We start from the raw sequence: 19,860 nt of genomic DNA on the forward strand, positions 1-19,860 counted from the left end.
CAGAAGTTAATTGAGGTCGTTTCTTGAAATCAGTAGTTAGTAATAACACAAGCTTTAATAATACAACAACACTACATATTTATTTATCGTTTTCACTGTTAATAATGAAATAAAACATAATTTCTGAATACATCAGACGGCTAGAATTCAAAACGAAAGTCCGATGTAGAGAAAGAAATCATAAAACACCGACGTAAATCACAACTTGACGATAATTTGAACCTTAACACCAAGGCATAAGACACGCTTGGATTCAAGTTTTACACACCATAAACTCGTCTAGTTTCACAAAAAAACAAGTGAAAAGACAGGAAGAGTGGTCCGGTCCGGTTCGGACCGGTTATGAGCGGTCAAAACCGGTTTGAGTTGGTTTAGTAGGAGATTTTTTCGTCCATTACATTGCGGGTAATGTTCTCACGTAATATTTTATGGCCTGTGGAATGTAGAGTGTTTTGATAGTACCAGAAGCTATGTCGTGCGGTAGGTTTTATTGTTTTTGATAAAGGTGATTATTGCTTAAAATTAACTAGGTTATATGTATGGATCTAACTAGATGTGTACTATCTCTTTGTCTATAATAACATCACGAAGTAAAACCATAAATTGTTTTATACATTTTGGTCTAAGCATGATATAGACTATTTATATTTTATCGTAAAAAACCTAAAGTTCATATGAGAATTTTATTGCAAGATATTTACGCAGGCACAGCCGCGACCAAAACAATAATTTAATTTAAAGAACAAATTGACAAATTCACACTACATCATATTAGTCTCAGACATACAAAACTACATTACACCAATAAACAAAACACAACGCAACGCTCTCTTCTCCCAATACAGGCAATAACTCATCTTACCACTTTGGTAATAGCGATGAAAGCCGCCTGCCCACCCCACGAGTAGCGGAGCGTGTACCACGTTACTCGGCTTACTAGAGCATTACAATACTTCATGTGATTCGATTTGGGACTTCCGGTATATAACGGTTATATCCGCCCGGATAGCACCCACCTATAGTAAGCCACATGAGTCGCATTCCAGGATCAGCCATAGATATCCTTTTAACAAAGTAATTGTGTCAAGAACAGAAGCGGTTTTAGAAGGAGGCATATCATGCAACTGTCCAGGGCCTCGCGCTTACAGGGGCTTTGTTTTTTTATACATCCATAGCAATGACCCCACTGCACCAAATAAAATAGGGAACCGGCGTATGTTTGATTTTGTTCATAATTCTACATGTAATGGTTAACAATACGAAAAAGAAGCACTCCTGCGAAAACTACATAAAATTGGTTTATAAATGGGCTAGTAATTCATATTTCAAATATTGTAACGTGCAGAAGTGGGCGCGTTGAGGGGATATCGCTTCATCTCTTTCTTTCGCACGCGTCCTAATTCCCGATGACGTCAAATGTGGGTATTTCGTCACTTTTCTGTTTCTTGTTAATTACCCCTTCCACCGACATTCAAAGACTCGTTGATTTTTTACCGGATTTTAATAATTCCTTCTGTTTTATAATTTATATAACGTAAATATTTGATAATAGTAAAGTACAAAAATGAGTCCGGTACCCTATTGTATGCCCACATAAAAGTAATCAGTTCTTATTTGTCTGTATATGGTGGCATAAATAAGAGAGAATCAAGCTGTAGATATTTTTGTGTACAGAATTGGTTTCCGCTTTCTCAAAAAAAAGAAAACCCGTCAGTAGCATTGCATATTGGTTTAAACTAAGCCATAAACTAACAATATTTACGTCCACGTATTTCTAAATGCATCGCGAAAGGAAATGCAAATCGGTGCGAATTGGTTTTCGAAATAGTGTGCACTTGTCGGGTCGTCGGCCTGTTACAGAGCATACATAATGCGCACGGTTCAGTGGTTGCGACGAATGCGGTCCGATGTTCGATGCCCGGTTTTGCTAATTGAACTCAATGCATAATTTTTTAGCGGTAGGCAAAAGCGTGTCGAGCTGTAATCGATTTTGAATAATCGATTTGTCGATAGTATCGATTGTCAATGTTGTCTGTGACCAATATTATACACATATTTACTACGTATTCGATGTGACGTTCTGAACACTCACTGTGTTCAACTGAAGTGTACTGCAATCCGGTATTTGTTGCCATTTTACATATACTCTATTTAAAGCGCTTTAGCACTGCATGTTTAAAGTTTGGTTAGACGAGGATTGATGTTTTAGCGCTGCAGTGAACTTCATTTCTAACTCCAGAATTTGAACAAATAGTTTATATGGACGTTCGTGGCTATAGAATATACGTCAATGATATTATTGAATAATATCATTGATGCGTGTTCCTTTAAAACATTATTGAATAAAATTAATTTGGTAAATCCATAATGTCAAAAAATCTAACAAAATTCTATAAATTTCTACCGACCCTGTTAGCCAACAGCGTAAAGATACGGAACAATATCATTAAAGTTAACAGCTTGAGCATCCAACTTTCACTTGTTAAGTTGTACATAAAACATATGTTTGTCCGCCCGTGTTCCGACGAAACGCGAAGAGGACAATATATCATAATATTAAAAGATTAGTGTTGGCTGAACTCGGTTGATACCTTTGCTTCTATAGAGTCATCCTTAAAGAAAATTAATATGCCATCTTCGAAAAATAGTTACGCATCATTAGCTGCATGGCTAAATACCTTTGCCTTTACCTTTTAAAATATAAACGAGAAAATTTAACAAAAATGATACGATTGAAATAAATTTATTTGACGGATTTTATCGCGGTTTTTAATATTATACTTTTCTCCCGACGTTTCGAAGACTTTGCAGCCTTCATGGTCATGGGGACTGAGGTATTGGTCAAAGTCTAACAATCGTAAAAATATAAAATCATTAAGAAAGATACTATCCTCTCTGCATTAACTTTTGAAATAGATCCCAAACCTATTTGAAAAACCTACGCAACACACCAATTTTACACACAAACGCAACACATGAAATATTTCGTATACAAGTTGTAACAATTTACAATCGTCTTACACCACTCGTAATAATTGTTAATCGGTTTAAAATAAATATAACTGTTGCATAAAATATTTGTTAAATTTAACTACTCGGTTATGAAACATCTAACTCTTGCAGATTAACCAATAGCTTTAACACTTTGGACCTACTGTTGGCGAAAAGTTAGTATTCTGCTTACCCTTGTGGGGATACAGAGGTGATGTGTGTTTTGTGAGAGGACGTCAAGAAGCCCATCAGTGAGGTAGTGATATTGTATTTGCGTTAGTGCTCTTACAACCCTCACAAAGTAAATAAAATGTAGGGTCGGCAAAAGTGGAGGTGCTAAGTTTACAAACACCTACTGAATTAAAAATATATGCGCTGCCGATATTAAAAAGCTATCTACCTAGTAAAAGACTAAAAACAAACCAAACAAACACATCACGTATTTATCCTCAAATAGGCGCAACCTGAGCACCCACTTTTCGCCAAGTGTGTTCCGTCCCATGATATGATAGCAGGCGAGCCTATCACCAGGCACAAATTCCAGACTCTCGCTGATACTGAGCAGAAAATACCCAAATATCACTTTACCCGACCCGGGTTTCGAACCCAGAACCTCAGAGGGCATACCTGCAGTGTAATCTAAATTTTATGTGCAATAAGATATGTTCGGCTCTCCGTTCCATCTTAGGTAATGTAATTAATTCATAACCTCTAATTGCCGTTCACCATTAAATCCGATATCTAATAACCATAAAATAATGATGTAAATTCTAAAAAATAACGTGAGAGAAAGGTCACTTAGCTTTCTATTCACGCGTTGATTAGGTTATACATGTCAAAATATAGAAATATCATCTATCTTCATGCTTCCTCTAGATTATAAACAAAGTTCATTACTATTTTACATCACTAATTTTTAATTACTAAAAAGAAAGTAGCGTTATGTGCTGCCATTACCGAACACATAATGAAAAAAAAAACAAAATACGATGTTAAAATTATCCCGAAAAAAATATATTTTTGGTTATAAGTTATATTGATTTATTATGGTGTTCTGGTTTTGCTGGCGTCCATTACTCTATTGTAACGTTGATGAACGTCTATCTGACGTGTGATCTACATAGCATTTGTTACTTACTACGTGTTGTGTCCATAATTTTATGAAGGACTATCTTTAGCTCGCGGCTTCGCCCGCGTGAAGAAGTTTTCCGAGATAATATTTGTTCCGACTTACTTGATATGTATCGTTATATTATGCTCTAATTACACAAAATCATTATAAATTGTAGCCTATATGTTTTTCTGATGCATAACCAATATTACTGTAAAGTTTCATCCAAATCCGTTCAGTAGTTTTTTCGTGAAAGAGGAACAAAGATACATACATCCTCACAAACTTTCGCATTTAATATTAGTAGTATATAGATAAGTATTTATGTATTAACATGAACCAATGCTATACCGACTATTAAGTAGAGTCGACACAAAAAATAACTTGTATGTAACACAAACGATATTCCTTTGTATTGATCGGAGCTCGTAAAACCCTGCCTTGGACATCCAAATATCGTATAACGATAGTTCGTAGAATGTTATCATTAGTGTGTTTATGTGGTGCATTGTGTTGTAGGAAGTCGGGCGTCGTGTGTCGACACTTGACGCGGCCGATACAAGTTACAACAGGCTGTCTTACCTTCCAGAACTTTCTTTGAGGAAATATCTGAGTTATCAATCACTTACGAATGGAACAGATTTTGTTTCGCGACGTCAAGATGGTCAGCTGATGTAATCTCTACTGCCGACATCAATAATTCCTAAATCAAATACGGAATTAGAATCAATTAGGAAGGAAGGGAATAGGTTTTAGAAAAACGAGACAAGACATTGTGAGCGCGGACCGTCAACAATAAGAAAAATATAATAATCGTAAAATGTAGGTAGATATTGTAACTTTAACTAGCGGATGACGAACACCTCAGTCCGCCCTGTAACCTTGAAGGCTGCAAAGTCTTCGCAACGTCGGGAGATAATAATAATATAAATATCCACGATAAAAATATAAACAGTTTTAATTCAGTGTCTAAAAAATGAAATCATTACAAAAGGGGTATTATTTGGGCTTCCTCTCACCATACAAAAACGGAAACTAATGTCACTTAACGTTTGATACACGAAATTGTCATTATTTATTGTAACTGGGCCACCGGAGCCATCAAACCAAGGATGATGCCTTTCAAATGAAAGGCGTCCTAAACTCGATCCCTTTTACCTAGTCATGTGATCGGATGAAACAGGCTTGCGATTATACAGGTACAGATTATTTTGGGTATCCGGACCCCCGCACTCAATATCGGGGGAAACCTGCGAATGAGGTACTGGAGACCCCCGGTTTAGCTACTGTGGGCCCTGGAGGAAAGTTGGGAGCGGATAGCTGGGAAGGAAGTGTAGGGAAAGGATAAGGAAAACTCTTAGAATGGCAGAAGGGGAGTAGGGAGGCCTTAATGTGTATTAGCAACCGTGAGGTATACACTTAACTGTGTGCCTATGGCCGCGACAAATGTCCCTCATGCATGGGCGTGTATTCGGTGTTGAAGACCGAGTGCAGAAGAATTGCTACAGGGGCAAGAGTGCAGATGTGCAAACGTGATAGTCAACTGGACTCATGGAACTATGTCGCATACCAAAGAACGTCTTCAGCGCCAAAGGCAGCATAAGTTCTAACCACCAAATACAAAAGGAATGGGAAAGGAGTGGGGCTTACCAAATAGAAGGAAAGTGTTCGAACGTCCAGAAATCTTACTCTGAACAAAACAAACGTACAACCTGACTACCATTTTTGTAATTGTAACTTTATTTTGTCTGCAAAATCTTACTCAATAAAACAATAACAATTTTGTAAAAACAATATCAACGAATCTAGAACGTTATAATTGCCAAGTTCTTGAGGACAGATTACAAAAACAATTATTCATATCGCTCGAGCACGCTACACTTACAAAATTACATATTTGTTAAAACACTCATAACTAGTGCAATACAGCGACAGTATTGTGATTGCGCATGCTGATTGCTGGTCGCAGTTGCTAGTTGTTAGTGACCAGGAGGAAGCGATAGCCTAGGTATTAACGGACCGACCTGCCATGACGGATATCCGTAGGCTCAAAGCCCAATCTCAGAAAATTCGTTACATGTGTATTGTGAAAAAAATGTCTAAGAATTCTCCATATGAATTTCGAAGATATGTGAAGTCTCCCCGCACTAGCCCAGCATAGAGGAATAATACCTCAGAGTAGTAGAGGGCCCCATTCCCAACAGGACAGTATAATATGATACAGGAATGATATTATCATACCAGGAATTCAGGCCTCTTCTAGGCCGCTTTTGTGACTAAATTAGTGGTAGCGTACTACGTAAGATCCTTGATGTTTTGTCATAGAAAACTCATAAATTGATCCACGGATATCGGATGAACACACGTACAAAGATAGACCAGACCTAGATTTATATTAGACTTTTTTATAACCAGGAAAAATTCAAAATGATACTCATATTCCAGGAAAGTACTTTCACGCTGGCAAATAAATATATATTATTTTTTATTATAAAGTAATTATCTTTATTAAATAACAATCTCGAAACAAATAAATGAAATTATCTATTTTATTAATGCATCTTATATAAAAAATTACGTAAAACGAAACGTAGTGTTTGTACCGGCTGAGCGCATTACGTTCCGATCCACGCAACGCAAGGCAATGCCCGAGATACTCAGCCGCGCATGTCATTCTACACTACTTTAAGGCTAGTGATATACAACTAACACTGGCATTGCAAATAGCAAAACCCGAGCTATTGGCATGTGTAATAAAATGCCATTACGGGCCCCATATATTACTTTTTAAACATTTGGCGGTTTATTTCCCGCCCGCTAACCGGCGTACTAACTATGTACAGCTAGAAGTTCGTACAGATGCTATACTGGGCGCCGGGAAGGGGGTGCTAGAGTATATGTACTTGAAGGAAATAAATTAATCATAAAAAAATTGTCATTCAATAAATCTGACACAATGGGCACTATCGGCTATAGAGGTTTTATTATGGTAAAGCATATTTAAATACCGCGCGATTTGAATTTCATAATATAAAAGAATAATTTTATGATAATATTATGTAGAATAGTGTCTAGATAGGAGATGCACTACACAAATGATGTTGGCGACGCCCATGGCTGCTACACTTATCAGAAAAACGACTTGGCCATTTCTATTCAATTGTCTAAACGCCGGCTTCTATAATGACAACCTGGACGTAGATACGCAAAAACGATCCAACCCACAGTATGAACATTTTCGAAATGAGCCGAGTATGCCAAATTAGTTCTATAAGGGCTATATTTTTCATTAGTAAGAACATCTTAGTCAAAATTTGTTAATTTGAAATTTTTATTAACAAAATATAAATAGAAATATCAATGAGCAAAAATACGATTTAAACTCCAATCTTCACTATCTCAAAAGTGTCATTTTGTGAGCTGGATATTGTGTATCTACGTCGAACTGGCACGTGTGTGACAAGCCTTACTCTGCTTGTTATTTATTTATTGGCGGGAAAGCAATTTGTGTTTCACTTGATTTCCTATATCATCTCAGTGATGATAGTGTGATAGAAGTGATTGTACGACGCAGCGATTATAACTAGACATTAGAATATAGCTTCCTTAATCATATAGAAATGTTGAAAGGAAGTGTCTATCTATCCCATGATGTGATAGGAGACGAAACTATTACCATATCGGGCTTAATATGTCATGACGGTGTTAATTTTTTTTATCCTAAAGAATGAGATATTAGACCTCACAACTTTGCTCATGGAAGGATATATTTTATATCCGATAGCGACCACCGTACACAAGGCGTTAAACCCCGCCATAGTGGCTCACATAAGTGTCGCGTTCCCGTATCAGCCTGTGTAAATCCGGTTCCAACAGGCCGGCATAATTGTGTCGACTACCAAGGTGTAATCATCTCGTCAGTCGATATTCTACTGGACTCTTGCCATCAGGTGCAGTGAGATCACTTTCCGTTCACGTAAAAAAATGCCCAGTATTTACACTGACTACAAATTTCTTTCAAAAACAGTGTGTCTTAGCAACTATAATATATATTGCTGTGAGACACTCTCACAGCTCACTTTATTTATTTCTTGTTTGACAAAGTCCACTGTAAATAATTATGTGGAGTGGATTCCTGATAGTATATCAATTTATATGTGCAATTATTATCCTTCGACAGTTGATTTACCTTTTCTAAATATACTGGCTGAACCGAGAAACGCGACATTACGTAGGCCACTATGGAGGATTATACATCTCGTATACTGACGCTAAGCGGCCATAGCCTAGTTGGGTGTGGAACGGACTGCCAAGACGAATGTCCGCAGGTTCAAATCCCAAGGGCACACACGTCTGACTTTTCTAAAATAATGTGTGTATTCTTTGTGAATTTATCGTTCGCTTTAACGGTGAAGGAAAACATCGTGAGGATACCTGCACATCTGAGAAGTTCTCTTTAGGAATTTCAAAGGCGTGTGAGGTCTACCAATCCGCACTAGGCTAGCGTGGTGGACTAAGGCCTAATCCCTCTCAGTAGTAGAGGAGGCCCGTGCTCAGCAGTGGGCAAGTATATATACAGGGCTGATAATATTGTTATTATATATACTGACGCTATCCGTGCGAATAAATATCCACTAGTTTGATTAAAAATGTTTATGAGCAGTTCTGTAGATATCCGCAAGTGAAAGTGGCTGGTTTTCACTCCAGACCACAAAGAAAGCTATTTATGTTTAATAACATTGGTCACTACACTCACTGAGAGACACATCTTTACCAATTGCAAAAGAGATATTAAAGTTTTTAAGAGTTCTACTCCATTAGTTTTGCAGTTGATATTAGATATATATTTTTTTTATTGCTTTGAATGACAAGACGAGCTTGCCGTTTGCCTGATGGTATGCGATACGACCGCACATAAACAGTAGAAACACCATCCAACACGTTGAATTACAAAGTATTGTTTAGTATTCCACTGCGCTCGCCATTCTGAGACATGAGATATTACGTCTTATTATGTCCAGTTGTTACACTGTCTACAATGTCCTTCGAACTGAAACACAACAGTGACTTCATACTGTTGCTTGGCGGCAGAAGTTGCTTTTTTTGTAGGATATGGATCTAACGAATCGAGTGTTATAACGCCTACCCCTAAAGAAAAAGCGTGATGCTATGTTTATAAATTCCTTCTGTGACTATGGAACCTTTGTACGCAATCAAGTTAAACGCCACTTGAAACAACAAATTCAACATTTATTTACATAAACGTAATGTCACACGGCATAACAATAGCTCTTTGAATTCCGCAGGATTTACATAATGAACGAAAAAGCAACGTTACGTAAACACGTATGCTCGTCGATAATGTAAAGTTACGCGTCTGTACTGGTATTGTTAAAAGAAGTCGCTTACCGGTAATATTTCTTATACGTGTACAAGTAACCTTACTGCACATTGTAAGTAGTGGGCTCCAATGGAATGTCGAATGACGAGAGATGATTACCCTTAGACAGTCGACACAATTATGCCTGTTGGAACCAGATATACACAGGCTGATCCCGGAACGCGACACACTTACGTGGGCCACTATGGCGGGTTTTAAAACCTTGTGTACGGTGATCACTATTCGTGTGGATGTTAAATATATCTTACCACCAGCATTAGGCACTAGTAATTTAAATGTCCATGTAAAGCGGAATACAATGCAACCTATATTTTAAATTAGACCTCTAGCAATACATCGATGAAAACTGTATTAATATCTATAAGTAGCTTTTGCTCGCGGCTTCACCCGCATGAAAGAGTTTTCTGGGATAAAAGTCCCACTATATATTTTCCCGGGATAGTAGCCTATAACCTTCCCAGGGTCTTATACCAAATTTTGCTTTCTTATACCACGTCTTATGTCACGTCCTGTTCCCGTGGGAACGGGATAAAAAGTATCCTATGTCCGTCTCCTGGTTCTAAGCTACCTCTCCACCAAGGTTTTCAGCCAAATCGGTTCATCCGTTCTTGAGTTATAAATCATGTAACTAACATCACTTTCTTTTATATATATAGAAGATATAAAACATCGTGCTCTTACAATGAAATTATGTGTTATAAATATGCATGCGTACAATGCATTCCTTTATCAGGAGTGGCCTACCATATTAGGTCCTATGCTAAAGAATAAGGAGCCCGAAGTCTGGAACTATGTCCTGTAATTACAAATACGCTCTCCATTACATAGGATTCAATGAAACCTGGCGAGTGATAACAGCTTTGGCTACCCCTAGGACTTTTTAGCGGCGTAAAGGTAGACGCCACTGTAGAGGAACAGATGGTTGCGTTCCTCTATGGAAGGGAAAGATTTACAGTCAGGCAGATGTTGCGCCTGACCGGCCGCGGCCCCTACGACGGTTCCTATTCGGAGATGCTATATATACAACGCGTCGCTCAAATTGTGCAAGCGCGATTCAGGATCGACGTCGCCATCTATCGTTATTGCTGTGTGATATCACTGTAGTTGCGTCACTGCATCGATTCTCTTGGAGTTCCGGCGATGTTGACAAGATGGCGGTGTATGCATCGATTGTACCGCCACATCACTCCCCCCCGGAGACCGGAGGTTGAAAGTCTTTCAGGTCTTCAGTCGAGTCTTCGATGCTAAGCGTATAGCATGTCGGTGCCAGAGAGTAGATGCCCCAGTGCGTCGGGGTGTAGATGTCCCCAGTGAATCGGGGTGTAGTTGCCCCAGTGAGTCGGGGTGAGATGCCCCAGTGAGTCGGGGTGAGATGCCCCAGTGAGTCGGGGTGAGATGCCCCCAGTGAGTCGGGGGTGTGGTCCCAGTGAGTCGGAACCGTGCGCAATTGGCCCTAGTGAGTCAGGGCTGTGCGCGGTAGTCAGCTCCTTTGAAGCGAAGCGGAGAATACGATTCCAGTGAGTCGGAATCGATGTTGCGTCCTCTGCGATGAGTTCGGTGCGTCACGTGGCTATACCGCGACAACCGGCGAATGCTGCCCGAAGATTTTCCGGTTGTAGCGCAGTTGTGCCGTGACGTTGGAGCCGAAGTCCGTGCAGGAGTGCCGAAGGTACCAGGCTTGCATTGGCAGCATGCATGTGGTAACCTTAATGGCTGGAGAGTGCTGGCTGGCTGTGCGAAGTGTTGACTGGCTGGACGGAAAGGAAGTGATGGATGGCTAGGTGATGCGAAGCGACGACGATGCAGGTGCGGCTGGTCTCGTTGATGACGGTGCGATGATGTTCAGCGTCAGGGGTCACCACTTTAGCGGTGTAAAGGTAGACGCCACTGTAGAGGAACAGATGGTTGCGTTCCTCTATAGAGGGGAAGATTTCCAGTCAGGCAGATGTTGCGTCTGACCGGCCGCGGCCCCTCCGACGGTTCCTATTCGAAGATGGTATATATGCAACGCGTCGCTCAAATTGTGCAAGCGCGATTCAGGATCGACGTCGCCATCTATCGTTATTGCTGTGTGATATCACTGTAGTTGCGTCACTGCATCGATCCTCTTGGAGTTCCGGCGATGTTGACAAGATGGCGGCGTATGCATCGATTGTACCGCCACAACTTAATAAAAGGCGTGAATCTTTATAAAATACCTTTTGCTCGCAACGTCACCCGCGTGAAGGAGTTTTGCAGGATAATGTTTTTTTCCAAATTGATATGTATCGTTATATTATGACCAAATTACACATAATCAAGATAAATTGTAGTCTATGTGTTATTCTGATGTATAACCAATAATACTGTAAAGTTTCATCCAAATCCGTTCCGTAGTTTTTTCGTGAAAAAGGAACAATCATACATACATACATCCTCACAAACTTTCGCATTTATAATATTAGGATATTCGACGAGGTGATACATCTGTTTATTACCTTCTGCAATGCATTATACAATAACAGGCATATTGTGTGGGATCATGCAGGTTCCCACGCGGTATGTAATCTCTATTGTTTATACCGTCTCATTATTTTGTCACCTTCGCGAGCCGAGGTCACGGGGTCGGACGAGCAATGACATTACGGCGCAAGAGTGATCCAAACAACATTCAATTAGTATACTATAATATTTTTATGAAGTGACATTTCCCTGATCATCCTTTCTTCTCATTCCAGATGGCGCACAGCATCATGCTTCGCCTAGCATACCTACTCACGCTGCTAGCCGTGACGTCATCACACAAAGCGCAGACCAGGTGGTCCCGCCAGATCAGCTCCTACACATCAGACATTAGCGACTGGGTGCCCCTGTCGGGACCAGTCGAGAGAGACCCCACCCCGCTGCCCCAGATCAAGAGGCAAGCGGTCGCAGAACTCAAGGATACTCACGGACCCATTCCCAGAAGTGTCCAGACCAGTTGGATTTGGCCAAGATGCGTTCCCCACCAGATTCTATAATTCACCAGCAAATAGACAGTTGTATCTTCAATCAGTGCCGTCGGTACCATCAGCGCCGCAGAATTATTTGACTGATCAGGGATTTGGACAAAGCATTCGATTTGGCCTATCCCCATCGAACTTCCCGTTGAGCCAAGGCTTCGTCGCGCCTCCGTTTACGTATGATAACATTCCGCAGGTTAAACCAAGACCTCAAGCTATTCCCGCGCCACAGGCCGTGAAATACGAGACCTACTCTAAACCCTTGCCTGCTGCTCCTCAGCCAAGACCAGCTGGAAACCAAGCTGCTAAAATAAAGCCCGAACCTCCAAAATTCGTAGATGGATACAGAGCTGAAAACGCTAGCAACGAATACGTTTATACTCAGAAGAAGAAACCTCAATCACTACAGAAGATCAAGTTTGAAAATGCTGAGAAACCTAAAATTGAAACGATATCTCAGGGTCAAAACGTGCCGAGGTCCGAAAAGGAAGAGGTGCAGTTACTATACGTCCCGATAGAGTCGTTGAATAGAGGTCATTTCAACTTCAGAAGCCCGATATCTTCACCTCAGTTGGTTAACACGGACTTATACTCGCAAAACGTGCCGCGACCGAATCCCCTTGAAGCAAGCGTTAACTGATTACCAAACCCCGGTCCAAAAACAATTATCAGAACAGGAATATTTCACAGAATTTAATTCGCAATTGAAGGATTTCGACCAAGTACCAAAATACTCAACCACGCCTTACCCCACTGCGGCACCGACTACTCCCAAACCGAAGAAATTGAAGCCCCATCAGCCTCCTCTAGCTATATTTTTGTCCCAAGAAACCCATAAAAACAGTCACATGAAAGTTGGTGACGTTCTGTCATCTCTAAAGAGTTCCAACACTATAGCTGTTTTGGACTCTGTTAATCCATTGAATGCTCCAAATGTGTTCATCGGTCCTTCGACTTTGGTGCCGCCAGAAAACTACGTAAAATTCGAGCTGCCTTATTTATCTAACATAGAGAATAGCGATAAGAAACTCAAGCAACTGCCGTTCTTCGTGGCGCCTTTGAGTTACAACACTCCTCAGGGATTCGCCAAGATTCCGTTCCCATCCCCACGTTGGGTCAGTAGTAATCAACTCACAGATCAAAGAGCCACAAACGACTCAAGCGAATGTACCGAATGTGATCCCGAACTCGTACGCCGCTGTACCACCTCCTCCGCAACAACAACGACAAGTCTACAGGGAACAGAAGCCAGTCATTCAAAAGCCCACGATCAGTTTCTACAGCACCTCACCACCGAAAACATACTCTCCAACCAATTATCAATCAAACTACTACTCTTTCGAGCCGCAAATGGTGTCATCTCTTGAACCTCAAAAGTTCCCCGAAACGGCAACCGTGCCTCAGAAACCTAGTAACTATTTCATTGGCAATGCCCCTCAAGAATACAATCAGTTCAATAAGTTCCCACAAAACGAATACAGGCCTCAGGAACCAGCTCAATACATTCCTAAGCAAACGCCACCACCCACGACAACTACGCAGAGAACTACGACGAGAACAACTACAACGAAGCCATCCACGTATCCGAGTCAACTGTTAGAAACTCACAACCCTTACTCTATCAACCAAGCATTCCATTTCAGTACGCCACTGGACTATCACAACTACTTTGACGACGTTAAGGAGCCAGTAGCTACTCCACGCACGCCAGAGTTCAGACCATCGCCGACATTGAATCCCATTTCAACATCCCCCTGCGCCACCTAAGACAGAAGAAGTGGTAACACAGAAACAGACGTACCCACAAGAGGCGGCATCGCCAAATTACTCTCAAAACTACAGCCCAGAAATACAGTACGAAACTGACATCAAACATTCCAGATACCCAGTTTACAACACAAATGATTATACAACCAAGAGTGAAGCGAGCTCTGAATACAACCAACCACCAACAGATACTATTATCCCCACTGACAACACAGAAAATGTAGAAACACAACAACCCATTTTACAAGAGAATAATACTGAGATATTAAATTCACAAAATGCACCCGAAGTTGATCCTTCGCAAGTATATGAATATAATCAATACGAAACAAATTACAATCAAGAAGAAGCTATCACAAGTACTTCAACAACAACTACCACTACAACAACAAGGCGACCTCTTCGTAACCGTGGGCGACCACGATACACAACCCCTAGATCTGACTCAAACGAATCTACGTCCAGACCCGTAGTCACTAGGAGACCTTTAAGAGAACGTCGACCCTTACCGACCAGACAACGATATGAACCGAATAAGATAACGACCGAGAAGCCTACTAGAAAACCGACTGAATCTTATGAAAGTACTACCAAGACCATTCGGACCAGAACACGAGGCAGAGTTCAATATAAAGTTTCAGATAATGAGGAGTTATATGATAGGAGAGTGAAAACCCACAACAGCAAAGAAGAAGATCTGGCTTACCAAAGAGACGTATTACACCAAAACTATCCCGTGACACTGATGGAAAGGACCAGCACCGTAGATATCGAAGCTATAACAGAACCGGCGCCAAGAATATCCTCAACAAGGAATATTGAACCTTTTACTGAGACTTATGACACTGAGAATGCTTACACTAACGAAAAGGCATCTATAACTCAACAGCTACCTGAAAGTGATACCAAGGATGATATATTTATACCCAAGTATACGTCAAGGGCGACTGCACAAACTGAAACACCTTACGTGCCTAAACTACCTTCAACTCGTAACGAAGAGTATATCTATCACTCTAGAAGTAGTCCGACACCAACTGTACCCGACGTGGTAGAATATAATGAAGCTGTATCTGAAAGAGAAGACAGCTATTCAGCTCAAACAACATCCGCACAAAGAGAAGAACCTGAAACTAATCATTACGCTACTGAAACAGCCAGCCCTGTGACAGAAGAAAACGTGCCTATCTACTCAATAAATGACGAATTGTCTCCTGTAAAACAAGAAGAACCCACGACTTCATCTGACATTGAAGTAACTAGAGCTGTGTCGCAAGAAACGACACACGAAGTTGAAGACGAGGAGGAAGAAAATGTTGTACAAACAACCCCGTCGTACAACAGAGTGCGTGTTCGTCCAGGAGTCATAAGACAGTATCACCAAGCTTCTACGGAATCTTCGTGAACAAAACAGAAAGAAGAAGACTTCCAGCAGTAACGTATAGACCAGCCTACGATAGACGACGAACCACAATGCGCATAGAAGAAATCGAGGCTGATTTGAAGACAAAACAAGTCCATTCCCGACCTGAAGTCCAAGATTACAAGCATCCAGTTTATAAACCAGAACCAACTACTGAACCTAGCAGCATATCATCCGGTTCTCAGGAAGTTACGACTAAACGCGGTCATTTCCGCCGCAGGCGACCAACATATTCTTACACAACGACGTCGACTGAAGCCTCTGCTACTCGCAGGACCTATGAAGCTAAAAACAGATTTAGGGGTCGCAGGCCTACTGAGAAACCTACGGATAAACCGGAGCAAGCATCAGAGGTCACAACAACTACAAAGAACCCTCTTTACACAAGATATAGTCATAGACCTCGATTATCAGAAAGATATAATAAGAAGCCGGAATCTGAAGAAACGGAAGACCAGGAATCCAACTACTCGATAAACAGACCGAGATATGTCCACCCCGATAACAGTCGATGGTCTCCCAAAGTTTCTGGTGAATCTTTCAAACCGTTTAACCCGAACGATATACTAGACGATAAAAAAATCGCAACGACTGAAAGAAGATCGGATAAGGTTGCCGAACTGGATATAATTACAGCCAGGAACGAGTACGATGATATCCTCGTCTCCGTCACGCCAGCGTCAAATAGGATCAACAAGAAGATTCCAGAAATACCACCAACCCTGGAGGCTCTAGTGGAACAGAGCAAAGTGACGAAAAGCGACTCAGCGGAATCGATGTCCACGTTCGAAAGCATGTTGGAAGAAGTAATGAAAAGTCTGGAAGAGCAAGACGCGGATGAATACACGACCAATGTGATGAAACACAAAGGTGGTGAAATTGGAGAGATACCGCCCGAGAGAATTATATCATCTGGAGACTCTTACTCGCTGAAGTCCACTACACAGGCGCAAGAAGGAACGACTATAGAACCCACTGCTGAGGAATCTATCCTTACAAACGAGGTAACTTAAGATTTAATATTTAATTTTCAATATTTAAGAATTTACCCTGAATATTTGTAAATTTATCTCCATTTTATTGTAAAAAAAATAAAACCAAATCTCAATTTCAGGAAGAAGACCCGAAAAATCGACGCCGTGGGTTCTGGAAGCGAGTCAAGGTCCGTCCAGTCACCACAGAGTCTATCGAGGCGGCCGAATCGCAGTACTACACCAGCACGGTGAACCGACTGGGCCAGCCCGTGAACAAATTCAACCACGAGAAAACAGAGAAGAGTGAGAAGAAAATAACTGTGACTACTTACAAACCAAATCTACAGTTCATTAAAGACTTCTTTGAGAATTATGACGAGGGATTAACGAGTGCTGATCTTGTAGCAGTCGATATTCCAAAAATTAAATCTAGTGAAGACACTGATGATAAAGAAAAGGAAACAACAACTTGGGTAAAAGAAACGCCGACAACTAAAACTGACGTGAACCCAGGAGACTTCGATCTTGGCACTGGGTCACCCGACCCTACTATTGATGACTCATACTACACTACAACAGAAACTATCCCTACCAAACCCAGTGACGTTAACAGATCTGACAGTTTTAGCCTAATGGACTACCTATTCGGCTCGACACAGGAAGAAGAAAAAACAGAGACTAAAAACACTACAACTAAAATAGATATTGAAAACATCGCAAGCGAAGCGTCGAGCAAAATCGCAACAACAGAATCTACTTACATACCTGAAGAAATAGCAACTGAGAATGTTGAACCGTCAGGTAGTGACGTCACAGAAGAGAAACCTAAAGAAGATGAAAAGACAGAGATTTCAATCGTCAAAGTTGAAACGTCATCTGTCTCATCCTTCATGAGCCCGACTAATGTAGTTAGTACTTCAATGTCGACCCAAGTGTCACATGAAACAGAAATATGCTTTAGAGGCAAATGTATTAAAACAAATAAGGATATCTTATAAGGACCCTCAACACCAAAAATATAGTCTACATGATGACAACGCACACACTTCGCTTATGTACATAGAATTTGAAACCATTTAAGATTATGTCATAGTAATGGTTATAAATGAAGTAACTTCAATAAATGGTGCTACTAGTGTTGAAATGTAGCTGAAATAGAAATGATGGAAACATAGGACTGGCTGAAAATATAAAAAATATACTCAGTTGTTTACGGTCAAAATAATAAACAATATGAATCGCTGTGGTTTTACGTAAGACTAGGCAGTATGGTCGTAAGATTATAGCCTGTCCTCTAATGAGGAAGAAAAGAAAAATTTGAATCGCTGTGTTCGAAATTTGAATAATCGAAAATGGACCAATCAGAATAAAGTATGAATGATCCAGACATCCATAGATAGCGATTGGAATAATTTATTAATCAGCTGTTTATTTTCAACCAGTCGCGTGTTTCGAGACGTGTCCCTAAGGACGTCTCAGATGCTATACCGAACTCCTTTCGAGGGGTTTATTATTGTGGTGAAGTCTTGTAAATAGTACACTTTAGAGGCTCTTTACTCGGTTCCACCTAGTTCTCATATAAGTATTTAGTTTTAGAAGGTTAGATCGTGGCCACATCAAAATAACTCCAATGTATTATAACTTAGATGTAATTTTAATTTTTATTTTTATAATGTAAATAATTAGACTGATACGTTTTTTATCTTCTATTTAATTAAATCTATTTATTTCCGCACTAGATCTTAATTTTCCTAGAATGGAAATTTACTTGGAATCTTTTCTGTCTACCCACCCAAATCGCTAGCTTATTCAGTGAATGTTTTTTACTGTTTAACTGTAAAGACAAAATGTAACTTTAAATAAAACTTAATAAATAATATTGTGTTGTTTTATTTGCATTAACGTCTATGTAGTATGCGACAATTCCAAGTTGACTAGCACCAATTGTATATTTGCAATTAGTGCTGCTGAACTGCTAATAAGTAGAACATTACATCAAGTAGAACGCATTCATGTAAATAAAAATCAAATTTTTCAAAGTTTAATTTTTTTGCATACTATGCTTCCCCTAAAATTACCGCCCGGGGAGGTCATCCTTATGACTGAAACGCCACTGACTAATTATTTTGAGAAGTAAAGCATTGATTAACGACTTATCATGCAATAACTTTCAAGGAATACTGGAATCAGGTCTCTGTCAATAGATTTAGGTTTTGGTGGTACAATGGACTGCGAAAACTTAATCGTGAATGAAAATAAATCTTGAGTTGTTATATCTTTATTACAGACACCAATACAAAATCATTTATGTCCCATACAACTTAACAAATTACATCAATTCCACGCATTCTACTTACAGCACACTTCACTCTGTTTATAACTGCAAACTTCATGGTATGTCCTCTCGCGACACTAGCGCCATTGTGGTGGGTTTTTGGATTGTAATTTTTTGCTTACTGCTGGACACTTTTTCCACTTGCCCCTTTATAAGATGGTGCTTCTTGTCTTTACCTTCCATAATTTTAATATTATCATTATTTTGAGTACTATTATAGTTTCACTACACACTTAAACAAATTTATCCTTCCGTATTTAGAAACTGTAGTTTCCCTGTAAATAAAACTCGACTTATCTGTAAAAGAAAAATATAATAATTTATCTTAGCTCATTAAATTCTCGATAGTAGAAAGCCTTATGAGAGAAATTTTATTTTTATTCACTAATAGTATTAAACACAACGCCATCTGTTGTCAATTAACTGAAATTATTAAGCCATATTTATTTTCAGTTCATTAACATCTCATCAACATCATTTTCCTCGCTTTTACTTTCCGCACACATGCAAACTTTGGAATGAACTCCATACATCGGTGTTCCCTAAACGCTACGACTTGTCCTTTAAACTAGGCTTAAATAAGTGTCACCTCCAGGTAGGCAAGGGCTTGGTTGTACCTCTGGCATTGCAAAGTCCATGAACAGATGCTGCTTACCATCAGGCGGACCGCTTCGGGGCCGTTCAAGTATTACGTAACGTAATTTGGAGGAGAGGAGGGGTCTCATAAAAAGTTACGATGCGTTATGTAACATTGTTTTTTTTATTTTAAAACAATAAAAAAAGTATTTTAGCGTCTTTTCGGTAGTTTGTGTGACATAATTGTGATTAGAAAAAAATGTCACATTAGAGTTACGTAACTTTTGCATGGGTGGTGCGG

General features: G+C 40.0%; 1 protein-coding gene across 1 annotated transcript; it reads left to right on the forward strand.

Moving 5' to 3' along the window:
• The first annotated feature begins 12,224 nt into the window (after positions 1–12,224).
• On the forward strand, positions 12,225–18,527 carry LOC115446102 (proteoglycan 4). The gene is given in 7 exon segments (XM_030172661.2): positions 12,225–12,418; positions 12,420–13,100; positions 13,102–13,586; positions 13,588–14,236; positions 14,238–15,651; positions 15,654–16,678; positions 16,789–18,527. Coding segments are annotated over 7 exon segments (5,295 nt in total). The 5' UTR covers positions 12,225–12,235; the 3' UTR covers positions 17,647–18,527.
• The last annotated feature ends 1,333 nt before the right edge of the window (positions 18,528–19,860 follow it).

This window comes from Manduca sexta, chromosome 5, assembly GCF_014839805.1.
Source record: "Manduca sexta isolate Smith_Timp_Sample1 chromosome 5, JHU_Msex_v1.0, whole genome shotgun sequence".
Taxonomy (NCBI): Eukaryota; Metazoa; Arthropoda; class Insecta; order Lepidoptera; family Sphingidae; genus Manduca; species Manduca sexta.